Source organism: Mesoplodon densirostris, chromosome 10 (genome assembly GCF_025265405.1).
Source record: "Mesoplodon densirostris isolate mMesDen1 chromosome 10, mMesDen1 primary haplotype, whole genome shotgun sequence".
NCBI lineage: Eukaryota > Metazoa > Chordata > Mammalia > Artiodactyla > Ziphiidae > Mesoplodon > Mesoplodon densirostris.
The window spans coordinates 110,166,909-110,179,842 of record NC_082670.1 but is presented as its reverse complement, the minus strand read 5'-3'; the positions used below and the strand labels follow the sequence as shown (position 1 = coordinate 110,179,842).

The window sequence follows — 12,934 nt, the reverse complement described above, 5'->3', positions numbered from 1 at the left end:
ACTCCCGCGCCCCCAGTCGCACAGCGACCCTCCCATAAGCCTCCTCAGGCAGACGCCTGTTGCTGTAGCTCAGAGCCCTGACGCACACAGCACGTCCTTCTCTCCCCAGCTATGTAATTATTACAGTTTGGTACAGACAGGGTTCACATTATTTAATTTCCAATTTCCCCGAAGTAGGAATACAATTTCCTACAATACAACCATTACAGTAACTCGCAAAACTACAAAATAAAAAGTGGCTGAAGACAAACCGTGGATTAAAAGAGAAGGTCTGCACATGCCACAGTCACACCACCTTACTTCCAGATTCTCCTTCCGGTACACTTCCACGGCTTTCTCCTCCGTGTACCCGCAGCAGCCGTACTCCAGGGGCGTGAACACCACGGTGGGGACATTCATATAGTCACACTGCAAGACAAACCAGTCACGGTCTTTTATCTTGTGGTACTTTTTTTTTTTTTTTTTTTTTCTTTTTGCGGTATGCGGGCCTCTCACTGTTGTGGCCTCTCCCGTTGCGGAGCACAGGCTCCGGACGCGCAGGCCCAGCGGCCATGGCTCACGGGCCCAGCCGCTCCGCGGCATATGGGATCCTCCCAGATCGGGGCACGAACCCGTAACCCCTGCATCGGCAGGCGGACTCTCAACCACTGCGCCACCAGGGAGGCCCTTGTGGTACTTTTTACAGGGAAAATCCATACGACGCACATTTGTAAAAGGAAGATCAACAAGCATGGTCCCGTGCAGGTGACCCTCACTGCCACCGTTTCAGGGAACGGAGTCACTGAGCAGACGGGTGCACCCCGGCTCCGGGGCAGGGACCACACGCTGCCATTGCACCGGGACCTGGGCCACCGCAGCCGTGCACATGACCGCGCCCCTGCACGGATAAGCGGAGAAGCCGCTCAGCCGCGCAGGGCAGAGTGAGTGGCCCAGCCCGCCCCAGGGAGACAGCCACGCGCATGGAGGGCCGCCACACCGCGGGGCCCGGAGACAGGACCCTTCAGGGCCCTTATCAACCTGGGACAGAGCACAGGAGGACATCACGGAGAGGCTGCAGACCCCGAGCCCCACACGCCGTCCCCAGCAGCCCTGCATCCCGGGGCGCGAGTGTGAGCACAAGTGCACGCCTGTCTGGAGACTGTGACAGCGCAGAGAGAAAGCGTGTGCGGGGCCGAGAAAGGGGGCGGGCAAAGCCAGAGAGGAAGGTCACTGTGCTGCCCGCCCACAGCTCTGCAAGGGCAGCGGTGCCCGCTGCACGACGTCCCCCACCCCGCCAACAGCTCACAGGTGACTAGCTCAGGGGAGACTCCAACCCAAAGGGAGCGACCGGCTGCCCGCACTGCATGAGGAAACAGGAGCTTCGGCCATCACACTCTTCCCTCTGTAAGATGTGAACTAGAGGCGAAGGGAGAGGCCCCCAGGGGTGAAGCCCCTGGGTGGTGGTTGGACGGGAAGAAATGCTCAGGCAGAGTGGTGGGCAACCGGGAACCCCACCGTTTCGGGGCCCAGAGCAGCCGCGAGCCCAGCCCCACCCCAGCCTGCTTCTCCCTGCAGGTTACTGTGCGATCCTCACGAGAAACCCCGCCGACGTGACGGCCTGAGCGAGGCGCTGCTTTGTGGCCCAAGAGAAAAGCCAATCACACACCACCGGGCGTCCCTGCAGCCGGTGGACAATGTGGACACCGCGCGCCAGCCTGACCCTCACCTTAGGCCCCGACACGTCGTGTTCCACGACCTGCAAATCACGGACCAGCCAAGCATTTGTCCTCTTTTTTCCAGCATGGCTACAGAAACCCACAGAAGCGCGGACGGCTGTATGCAGCAGTTCCTGACCTCTCCTAGGTCCTCGGTTGCTCATCAGTCTGGCCATCAACCCTGTACCCCATGGCTCACAGGGGACGCCTCATTCTCAGCAGATGCTTTTCTCCTGCTTCATATCAATTGAGGAAAATCAACAGGAAACTCCCCAGCTTCCCCTCTCACCTAAAGCACATCCCACATCTTGAACTCGGACCTCCACCTGAGCTGGGCCGCGCCTCACCCCACCTGCAGCCTTCCTTCCGCCCTGGTCCTCTGACCTCTCTCTGCACACGCGCTGCCCTGTCTTCTCACCTCTCTGCCCACCGCCCCTGGGATCCGCTTCTCAGGACCTCAGGCAACTGCTGTGCTTCCTACAGCCCAGCGCTCATGCCCTGCGGAGGGGACAGCTCCCCATCCGTTCACACCCCTGCCCCTGCCGAGGCCAGCAGGGCCACGGCCCCAGTCACCCTGCACCCACCCACGCCTCCGTGTGCCCACGAGGTCTCCACACACAACCTCGCTGGGCACCTGGTGGTGAAACACAGCACACGGAGTTCCTTATGAAGAAGCCGGGCCCCAAACATCTCACCTGAACCTGCTCATGCAAAGCATCGGTGAAACCCAGGACGTGAGACACTCTGCAAGAAGAGTAGCCTGGATACATCAAAAAAACCGTCACAAGGGCTTCCCTGGTGGCGCAGTGGTTGAGAGTCCGCCTGCCGATGCAGGGGACGCGGGTTCATGCCCCGGTCCGGGAAGATCCCAGATGCCGGGGAGCGGCTATGCCCGTGAGCCATGGCCGCTGAGCCTGCGCGTCTGGAGCCTGTGCTCCGCAACGGGAGAGGCCACAACAGTGAGAGGCCCGCGTACCGCAAAACAACAACAACAACAAAAAAACCCGTCATGAGAAATAAAGCAAAGAAACAGGTAAACAGAGGCAGGGGCTCTAGCAGATTAAAAGAGACCTAAGAGCTTGAAAAGCCAGATGCACCGGGCGATGCGCACGTGTGCCTGCGGGTGACGCACTTCGCTCACTTCCTCAGCACGGAGATGGAGCTGTGGTTATGGAGGGAGCACCCGTGCTCTTAGGGGCACTTGCTGAAAGTGTTTTCCGGGGCAAAGCGCTGGCCACTCACTTCCGGAAGTGCCGCAAAACAGTCTTCGTGCTCAACATCCGCATACTCGGAAATGCGGGCAGGGGGATGACACGGCATTAACACCTGCAAGGCCCGGGTGGGACGTCCATACGGGTGATTGTTACTAAACTTTCTGCAGTTTGACACCTTTCTGAATAAAACGCTGGGGGACAAAAAAGTTCCATATTGCGGCCTCCCAGATTTTTGATGATCTGGCACCAGATTAGCTCCCAGACTCTTCCTTCCCAGCTGTGGGACCCCCTGTTCTGCCAACACGTGCCAGGCCTCTCTCTGCACTGAGGCTGGGGCAGCACAGCAGGCCCCCTGAGCCCCACCCCCATGCGGCACGGCCATCTCCCCCGCTGCCTTCATCTGCCAGCAGCGCACGGGTCCCTGCTCTCCTGACGCGTGGGGTTGGGGGCTCCCGAGACCACCCTCGGCCCCAGCAGACAGAGCCCGCAGAGCAAGAGGCTCGTCTGTGACCACAGACTGCGGGAGGTGGGGAGACTGCAGGGGGTGCCAGATGCACTGGCAGCTGTGCGCCAGCTGAAACAGAGCCCGGAGTCCGGGGAAGCAGGGTGGCTAGACCAGGTCCACAGGCTGAGCAGGCGCAGAGGCCGGCCCCTTCCGCCCCAGGCCGCAGGGCCCTGCCACCCGGTGGCTGAGCAGCATCCACCCGGGACGCGTTTCCAGACCCCTCCAGTCAGAAGACAAGACGTCCCTACCTGGGCGCCCCCCAGTATGTCACCTGGTACAATGGCTTGCACATCAAGATACTCATAAGATATTTATTTAAAACCATCAGTAAACGGTACGGAACTGCAAACCGTTTAGGGGGAAGCTTCCCCAGCAAAACAGGCACAAGGTGCCACCTGTACTGACTGTCCTCAAATCATAGTTTTGATTTAGACATTATCTCAGAAACAGCAGTAAGAAACTTACCTTTTCTAAACGGCCCCCAAAAAGCCTTCGAGCCAGCAGCTTGCCCGCCTGCACGGCGACGGGCGTGAGCTCGGGCCTGCCCTCCACGGCGTCCCCGACGGCGTAGACATAGGGCACGCTGCTCTGTTCCACGTCGTTCACTGGGATTTTGCCAGTCCTGTGACGTTTGGAAAGAAAAAGATATTACAACGACACTGCCCTGCTGGACACGGACGCCTGGCCAGGAAGAGGCTGATTCAGAGAGAAACAGCCCGCTAAGCGCTCGGGCACCTGGGTCATCGAGTGTCTGTGGGCTCAAACAACTGGGGCACCTGCGGCTCCTGAAGAAACACCCTTCTGGCTGAAAAACCAGGCCCACTTTCTGGGCCTGGGTGCCAAAGTATCTCTAGATGCCCCCAGAGTCAAACCCATAGCTTTGAAATTTTTCTCTGTGCCTGATCAAGGACCTACAAATTCATTCTAAATCACAGAAAGTAGGTGAATACATTCCCACATTTAAAAAAAAATAACTGTTTAATGCATGAGATATTTAAGGAAAACATGAAGAGTTATCAATTGATTAATGAAAAAATTGATAATACAGAGCTGGCACAGTACTTATAAAGTAAATTTAAAGCATTGAAACTTTGCATGTTAGTAATTAGACAAGAGTCTCCAGGAGGTGATGTGTAGAAACGCTGTGCCCTGTGCAGTGCAGGGTGTTGCCCCATGCAGCGCCAGGACTCGCCCCGTGCAGCGCTGGGTGGTGACACCCGGGACTCACTTCTCATTGACTTTGACACCAATCTTCTCCAGCCCGATTTTCTTCGTACAGGAGTCACGACCAATTGCTAACAAAACCTACATTTAGAGAGAGAGCAAAAACAAATGATCAACATCAGGAATGACAGAGGGGACCTCAATATGGATCCTTCAGATATTAAAAGGATAGTAACAGAATATTATGAACACCCTATGCCAATAAATTTGACAGTTTAGATGAAACAGATTCCTTGAAAGACAGAATTTACCAAACTTGCACCCATACAAGTCTGCGTAACCCATGTCATGGGCTGCATTGTGCCCCTTCCCCAAATCATGTTGCAGCCGTAACCCCAGAACCTCAGAATGTGACTGTATTTGGAGATGGGGCCTTTGCAGAGGTGATTAAGGTTAAACAAGGCCATTAGGGGGGCCTGAACCCAGTCCGACTTGTGTCCTTATATAAGAAGAGGTTTTGGGGACACACACAACACAAATGGAGGGGTGATCACATGAGGACACACGGAGAAGGCAGCCGTCTACACGCCCAGGAGACAGGCCTCGGAGGAGGCCAGTCTACTCACACTTTGATCTCAGGGGTCTGGCCTCCAGAGCCGAGAGAAACCCCGTCTAGTGGCACTTTGTTATGGCAGCCCTAGCAGACTAAGGAACTCTATACTCACTACAGAAACTGAATCCACAATGTATAAACTTCCCATAAATTAACTCCAGACCCAGGTGACTTCATTGGTAGAGTCTATGGAACACTTAAGAAATAACACTAAGGACTTCCCTGGTGGCACAGTGGTTGAGAAGCCGCCTGCCAATGCAGGGGACACGGGTTCGAGCCCTGGTTCAGGAAGATCCCACACGCCGCAGAGCAACTGAGTCCGTGTACCACAACTAATGAACTTGAGCTCTAGAGTCCACGAGCCACAACTACTGAGCCCATGTGACACAACTACTGAAGCCCGCGCGCCTGGAGCCTGTGCTCCGCAACGAGAGAAGCCATCACAATGAGAAGCCCACACACTGCAATGAAGAGTAGCCCCCGCTCACCACAACTAGAGAAAGCCCACGAGCAGCAACGAAAACCCAGTGCAGCCAAAAAATAAATAAAATAAATAAATAATTTTTTTAAAAAAGAAGTAACATTAATGATACACAAACTCTCTGGGACACAGAAGAGGGACCACGTCCCAAGTCCTTTGTAGAAGGCCAGCATAATCATCTGACACAGAATCAAACAAGGGCAGGAAAAGAAAAGAAAATTAGAAGCCAACACTCCTCATGCACATAGATGCAAAATCCTTAACAGATGTCAGCAAGTAAAATAGAGCAACATAAAAAAAGTGGGCTTTGTCCCAAAAATACAAATCTGGTTTAACATACAAAAATCAATCAGTGTAATTCACCGTATTAACAGAATAAAGGAGAAAACAACTTAATCATCCCAATAGATGTGGGGACAGCGTTTGACAAAACTGAACACCCTTTGAGGATTTTAATAAAATCCTCAGCACGCTCAGAATAAAAGAACACTTCCCCAGCCTGATAAAAGGCATCTGCAAAAACCCGAGAGCTCACATCCCAGCTGTGCTGAAAGACGGCCTCACTGCTGAGATGGGGGACTCTCACAGTTTCCATTCAACACTGTTGTGGATGTCTTAATCAGTGTAACAAGGCAAGAAAAAGAAATAAAAGCACATAGATTGGAAAAAAGAAACAAAACTGGTGTTTTATGCAGAACAAATCCTAAGGAGGTCAATATACAAAAATCATTTGTATTTCTATGTACTACCTACTAACCACTGAAAATTAAAAAATTTAAATACCATTTACACTAGTTTAAAAATATGAAATACTTAGAGATAAATTTAACAAGATACACGAAAGACCTCTAGAGAAAAATGACAAAAAGCTGCTGAGAGAAACTAAAGAACTTGCAAATAAATGGAAAGACATATGAGGTTCGTGTATTGGAAAAATCAATGTTGTTAAGATGTCAGTTCTCCCAAATTCATCTATATAAGCAATACAATCTCAATCAAAGTCCCAGCAGGACTTTTTTTTTTTTAACAAATTGGAAACATGGATGGACCTAGAGATTTTCATACTAAGTGAAGTAAGTCAGACAAAGATAAGTAACATATGATATCACTTATATGTGGAATCTAAAAAAAATGATACAAATGAACTTATTCACAAAACAGAAGCAGACTTACAGACATAGAAAACAAACTTATGGTTACCAAAGGGGAAAAGGTGGGGAGGGATAAATTAGGAGTTTGGGATTAACAGGTACACACTACTATGTATAAAGTAGATAATCAACAAGGACCTACTGTATAGCACAGGGGACTGTATTCAGTATATTGTATTACCTATGATTGGAAAAAAATCTGAAAAAGAATATATATATATATATATATATATATATATAGACACACACATATATATCTGAATCACTTTGCTGTACACATGAAACTAACATAACATTGTAAATCAGTTATACTTCAATAAAAAAATTTCATATGGAAAGGCCCTATGCAAAGTTAGAGAGCCCACCCTCCCTGGTCTAATACTTACTATAAAGCTTCAATGACCAAAACAGGTCAGAGAGGACAGAAACAGACCCACAGTTAAACATCACATGATCACAAAGGCACCAAAGCAATTCAATGGACAAAGGGAAGTCTTTTCACAGATGGCTCTGGGTATCAACATGGAAGAAAAAGAACCTCAATTCCTACCTCACACTGTAAACAAAAATTAGTTCAAGATGAATTACAGGCTTAAACATAAAAGATAAAGCTATAAAGCTTCAGGAAGAAAATGTAGAATATCTTCACAGCCTCTGGGTAGAGCACACAGAGAACTTTAATCATAAAACAAAAATTTGATAAATTGAACTTCAGCAAACATTTAAAACTATTGCTCATCAAAAGATGCCATAAAAAACTAAATGGGCAACTAGATGGGAAGAAATATCCACACACATACATCTGAAAAAAGAATGTACCCACAACACACACAGAAATCCTGCAATTCCAAATAAAATTCAATAACCCAACCAAAAATGGGCCAAAGGCTCAAACAGACACTTGATAAGGGAAAATATTTAAATGGCCAAAAAACACATGAGAAATTGCCAAACATCACTGTAGTCATTAGGAAGATGCAAGTTAAACCTATAAGATTCCACTACACAGGCACTAGAGTGGCTTAAACAAAAAAGTTGACAACCCCAAATGTTGGTGAGGCTACAGAACAACCACAACTCATGCATCCTTGGTGGAAATATAAAATGAGACAATCATTTGGAAGCTGTCTGGCAGTTCCCCGAAAGTTAAACACAGAAAGTCCCCAGTGACCAAGCAATTTCCCTGCTAGGTATTTACCCACAAGAAAGGAAAGTGTGTGTCCACAGAAGGCCTCACGCAAGAACCTTCACAGAGTTTTCATCACAAGAACCCAGCGGCAAACAGCCTGGCATCCCTCCACAGGAAAGTGAGTGACCTGTGGTACATTCAGACAATTCATATGGTGAAAAGAGCCAGCCACTGATACATGCCTCATGGATGGATCCCGAGTCAGACCTCGAGGAGCACAAACCACATGGCTCCACGTCGTGACATCTAAACAGGAACAACTGGTCTCTGGTGACAGAACCAGATCAGGGTTGCTTGGGGTAAGGTACTGGGAAGGGGTGCAAGAGAGCTTCCCGACTCCACAGAAATGCTCTGTTACTCTCAGAGGAGTGTGCATTACAGAAACATGTACACTTGTCAAAGCCACTGAACTGTGCATATCACTATATGTAGATGATACATCATTACAAAAATAAGCAATTCACAATTTTAGATATTCTGCACAGCTTTATACCAATACATTTGATAACTTAGATGAAACAGGCTAATTCTGAGAAAATATAACAAATCAAAAGTTGATGTAGAAAAAAGTAGAGAGCTTTAAAAGGTCCGTTGTCTGTTAAAGAAAATTGAATATATCTTCACTGAACATTCTAGGCCCTGGTGGTTGCATCAGTGAATTCGATCAAACATACAAAGAACTAATTCTAATATTACTAAATGCTTCCAGAGAACAGAAAAAGAAGGAACATATTCCAAACTTCTTTCATGAGCTAGAATAACTTTGATACCAAAATCTGAAAAGTTCAGTACATGAAAGGAAAATTATAAGCCAATACAATTCTTGAATATAGATGCAAAAATTCTAAATAACCAAATCCAACAATATATAAAAAGGACCATTACCAAGTTGGGTTTATCAGGAATACAAAGTTGACTGAACATTAGAAAACCAATGTAATTCAATACACTAACAGATTAAAGAAAAAATAATCATTAACAGCTACAAAAGAAACAATCTTACAGCTAAATATCCACTCCTGACTTTTAAAACAAACAAACAAAACCAAAATAACAAAAGAAACCACTTAGCAAACAAGAAACAGAAAATGATTTCTTTAGCGTGATTAAGAATATCTACCCAGGGCTTCCCTGGTGGTGCAGTGGTTGAGAGTCCGCCTGCCGATGCAGGAGACACAGGTTCGTGCCCCGGTCTGGGAAGATCCCACATGTCGCGCAGTGGCTGGGCCCATGAGCCATGGCCACTGAGCCTGTGCGTCCGGAGCCTGTGCTCCGCAACGGGAGAGGCCACAACAGTGAGAGGCCCGCGTAGCACAAAAAAAAAAAAAAAAAAGAATATCTACCCAAACCCTATGGAATACCTTACTCTATAACCATGAAACAGTGAAAGCCTTCCTTCCGACCCTGAGAACAGACAGGAGAGCCTGGCTCTGCATTTCTTGTTAACACTGCACTGGAGGCCATGGCTGGTGCCCTTGTGCAAGAAAAAGGAGGAAAGGGAAACAGTTGAAAGGAGGAAGCAAAACCCTTGTTATGAACATGTACAAAGAAGACCCCACATAATCTAAGGATACATGACCAAATAGGACTTCAGCAAGCTTACTGAATACTAAATCAAATCACACAAATCAGCAGCATTTCTATATATCAGCAACAAACAGTGAAAGACAATGACATTTTTTTCAAAAAACATCATTTGTAACTATACAGAAATACGTAAGTACCTAGGAATAAATCTAACAGAAGACCTTCTTGATGTCTACAGAGAAATGTACTAACTTTGTTGGGAACTATGACAGACAGCTTAGGTCAAAGGACAGATATACCATGTTCATGGACTGGGAGACTGGACACTGCAAAGAAGTCCAGTGTTTCCAACTGGTTACGCATCCACCGCAATCCTAATCAAAATCTGAATGGAGGCTGATTTTTATTTTTGTTTTTGTTTTACATATTTTTGGCTTTGGTGAGCCTCTCCACATTATCTATTTTTAATTGAAAAGAATCATGTTATAAGAGTGTGTAAAACATAAGTGTACAGTTTATGTTAAAGGTATAAACTACAGGGCTTCCCTGGTGGCGCAGTGGTTGAGAGTCCGCCTGCCGATGCAGCGAACGCGGGTTCGTGCCCCGGTCCGGGAGGATCCCACGTGCCGCGGAGCGGCTGGGCCCGTGAGCCATGGCCGCTGAGCCTGCGCGTCCGGAGCCTGTGCTCCGCAGCGGGAGAGACCACGGCAGTGAGAGGCCCGCGTACCGCAAAAAAAAAAAAAAAAAAAAAAAGGTATAAACTACAGTTTACAAAAGAAATGGTCTCTAAATATCATCAGTTTAAATTAGAATTGTTGTCACCCAAAAGTCCATGGACTAGTCACACTGTTTGGAGATTTTACATTGTTGGTTTTTTAAAATATCTTTATTGTTATTTTGATTATAAAATATATTCAATGTTTATTGCAAAAATATTCAAGTGCAGAGATGTATAACACATCTAACTCCCCAGAAGTAAGCACTAAAAGCAGTCAGGTATACCTGCTTCCAGATTTTGTTCTCTGCATAGTCACACACACACGTATATTTTACCATCGTATGCTTCATGTACCACTGAAAACTATCAAATGTCAACAGCACAACCACCTTCCATATGTATCAGACGCTCACGAAGAATCAAGAAAAGAGTTAATGCTGGTATAATTTTCCCATAAGTTTCATCTGCACTAACTTATGAGTGTGTTCATCCACCCACTGCTCACACGACAGAAACTCACCGTGTTGTAAATGCCCTCAATCATCTCTGTCCCTTCCGTAGATTTAGCCACTACCTTCAGCTTCCCGGGTGACCCCTTCTCCAACTGCTGAACCTGGTGAGGAGGAACAGTGCAAGGATTATCTCTACAAGTGACAGAAAATAGGTGGACCACAGGGTGTGTGTATGTTTAGGTGTTTGGACAGAGACAAGAGGGCCGTCCCAAGGGCAATGTGGAGGGAGAGAGAAGTTGCTGGGTTGGTTGGAGACGACAGAAGGGGAGCCACGGAGAGATGCTTTCCAGGCACTGACTTAACAGATGGCGTGTTCCAGGGGACCACTTCCCGAGCACTGATACAGGCCGAAACACAGCAGGGAGCACACTTGGTGGGGAAATCAAGAGCTTTATTTCGTCTTGTTAAATTTAAAATGCTTGAGAGGAATTCAAGTGGAGATGCCCAGCAGGCGGCTGCATAAAAGGGTGTGGAGTTGGGGAGGATGCCTGAGCAGAGGCCTCAGCACTGAGACAGGACGTGCGGCGGGGGGAGGGACAGAGAGGCGGAAGGGGAGGAGGGGGAGGGGCAGCCGGGCGCCGAGACCGGGGTGGGAGTCCCATCTTCAGGGTCCCTGGCGAGCAGAGTTTACGAGGGCAACAGGAAAGCACGGGAGCGGGGAGGGCGAGGCAACAGCGAAGGCCGGCAGGTGCTGGGGACTCACCTCCACGGGAACGAACTTGCGGAGGAATCGGACGCCGAGCTGCTGCATGGAGGAACCCACCTTCTCGGCCATCTCCTGGTCGAAGCCCCGCAGGAGCTGCGATTGCACCATGACCGTGACCTCCAGGCCCAGGCCGGCCAGGAAGCCTGCGCACTCCAGCGCCACGGAGGATGCGCCCACCACCAGGGTCGCGCCCGGGCAGTAGGGCAGAGAGAAGAGGTCATCGCTGTAAAGAGAGAAGGGGTTGCCAGGCGGGATGGTGCCATGTGGGGCCGAAACGAACAGGTGCTGAAGGGGACAGACAGCCTGTGGAGTGTGCGTCCACTGTGGAGGGAGATGTCCAGCCCAGTGTCTCAAAACCAAACTAGTGGGTCACAGGCCAAGATTTTGTAAATAATAAAATGGAATAGAGGATATTAGATCACATTCTATGTAATAAGAAGAAACACTGCTTTGTCTGGCGTGTGTGTTGTGTGTTCACCTGAACAACCGCACAGTGAAAAATGTATTTCTTAAAGTGCCCCTGCTCAAAAAAGTTTGAAAGTCATTGTCCAGCTTATATGTCAAGGTCGTATGTCCTGCTACAACCGTCCAATGAGAATTCCTATTACATCCCAGTATTAGAACAGCCGTGCTTCTCTTGGTCACCTGGTTCATACAGACACGAAACCCTAAAGCAGTGAAGTAGTCACTGCTCCCCTGTGAGCTCTAGAAATTGTAGGGCCGAATCCCAGACCCGCTCCCAGAGCACCTGCCAGGAGACCTGTAACACAACTGTGTGCATCCGTGACCTTATTATTTACCGAGCCTACGGTCTCTGAGCTCCATTATGTTAACTACTTAGCTTTGCATTGTATGTACTTTTATTTGTCATTAGTTCAAGTCTTTTGTGAAATAAGACAGGGAGTAAATAAACTGGAGACACAGAAACACACTATTTACAACTTACAGTCAGATGCCTCGTTAACTTACCTAGTAATACAGTATTCTTTATCTCCTCGGATTCCCAAATAGCGCGGCCTTTCCCCTGTTGCTATGACAAATTTTGCTGCAGTATAATACGTTTCCTGTCCTTTTCCATTGGTTGCCTTGAAAAGAGCAAAGCAAACTTCACTTTTCATCAAACACCACAGAATATCAGACACCCGGGACTCAGTAGTTACTACGGAGCTTCCTGTCAGCGGGAACACACATGCAAAGATAGTAACGCACTGTGATAACCTCCTGCACAGAAAACAGGCGTGTTCACAGCCTGGGCACCATGGCCGCGGTGCGGGGCAGCGGGGGACTGAAAGGCCAGTCAGGGCGGCCGCGCGGGTGACTGGAGAGAGGACAGAGCGTGGCCAAGTGCGCAGGCCGGAGAGCAGCTGGCATCTGGGGAGCGGCCAGTGCCGGGAAGGAACAAGGAAAGAGGGCGCCAACCCTGAAGACCCTTGTGCGCCGCCCCGAAATCCAGGCTCTGC

The 12,934-nt window shown here is 48.7% G+C and overlaps 1 protein-coding gene across 1 annotated transcript in view; it reads right to left on the bottom strand.

Annotated features, from left to right (window-relative positions):
• TXNRD3 (thioredoxin reductase 3) overlaps window positions 1–12,934 on the bottom strand; it is a 43,599-nt gene that overhangs the window by 7,793 nt on the left and 22,872 nt on the right. Inside the window, exons 9-14 of the mRNA XM_060111514.1 lie at window positions 12,444–12,559; window positions 11,472–11,697; window positions 10,777–10,869; window positions 4,642–4,718; window positions 3,879–4,035; window positions 301–408 (exon numbers count right to left, since the gene is read on the bottom strand). Of these exons, the coding sequence (XP_059967497.1) occupies window positions 301–408; window positions 3,879–4,035; window positions 4,642–4,718; window positions 10,777–10,869; window positions 11,472–11,697; window positions 12,444–12,559 (777 nt within the window). The remainder of the gene's footprint in view (window positions 1–300; window positions 409–3,878; window positions 4,036–4,641; window positions 4,719–10,776; window positions 10,870–11,471; window positions 11,698–12,443; window positions 12,560–12,934) is intronic.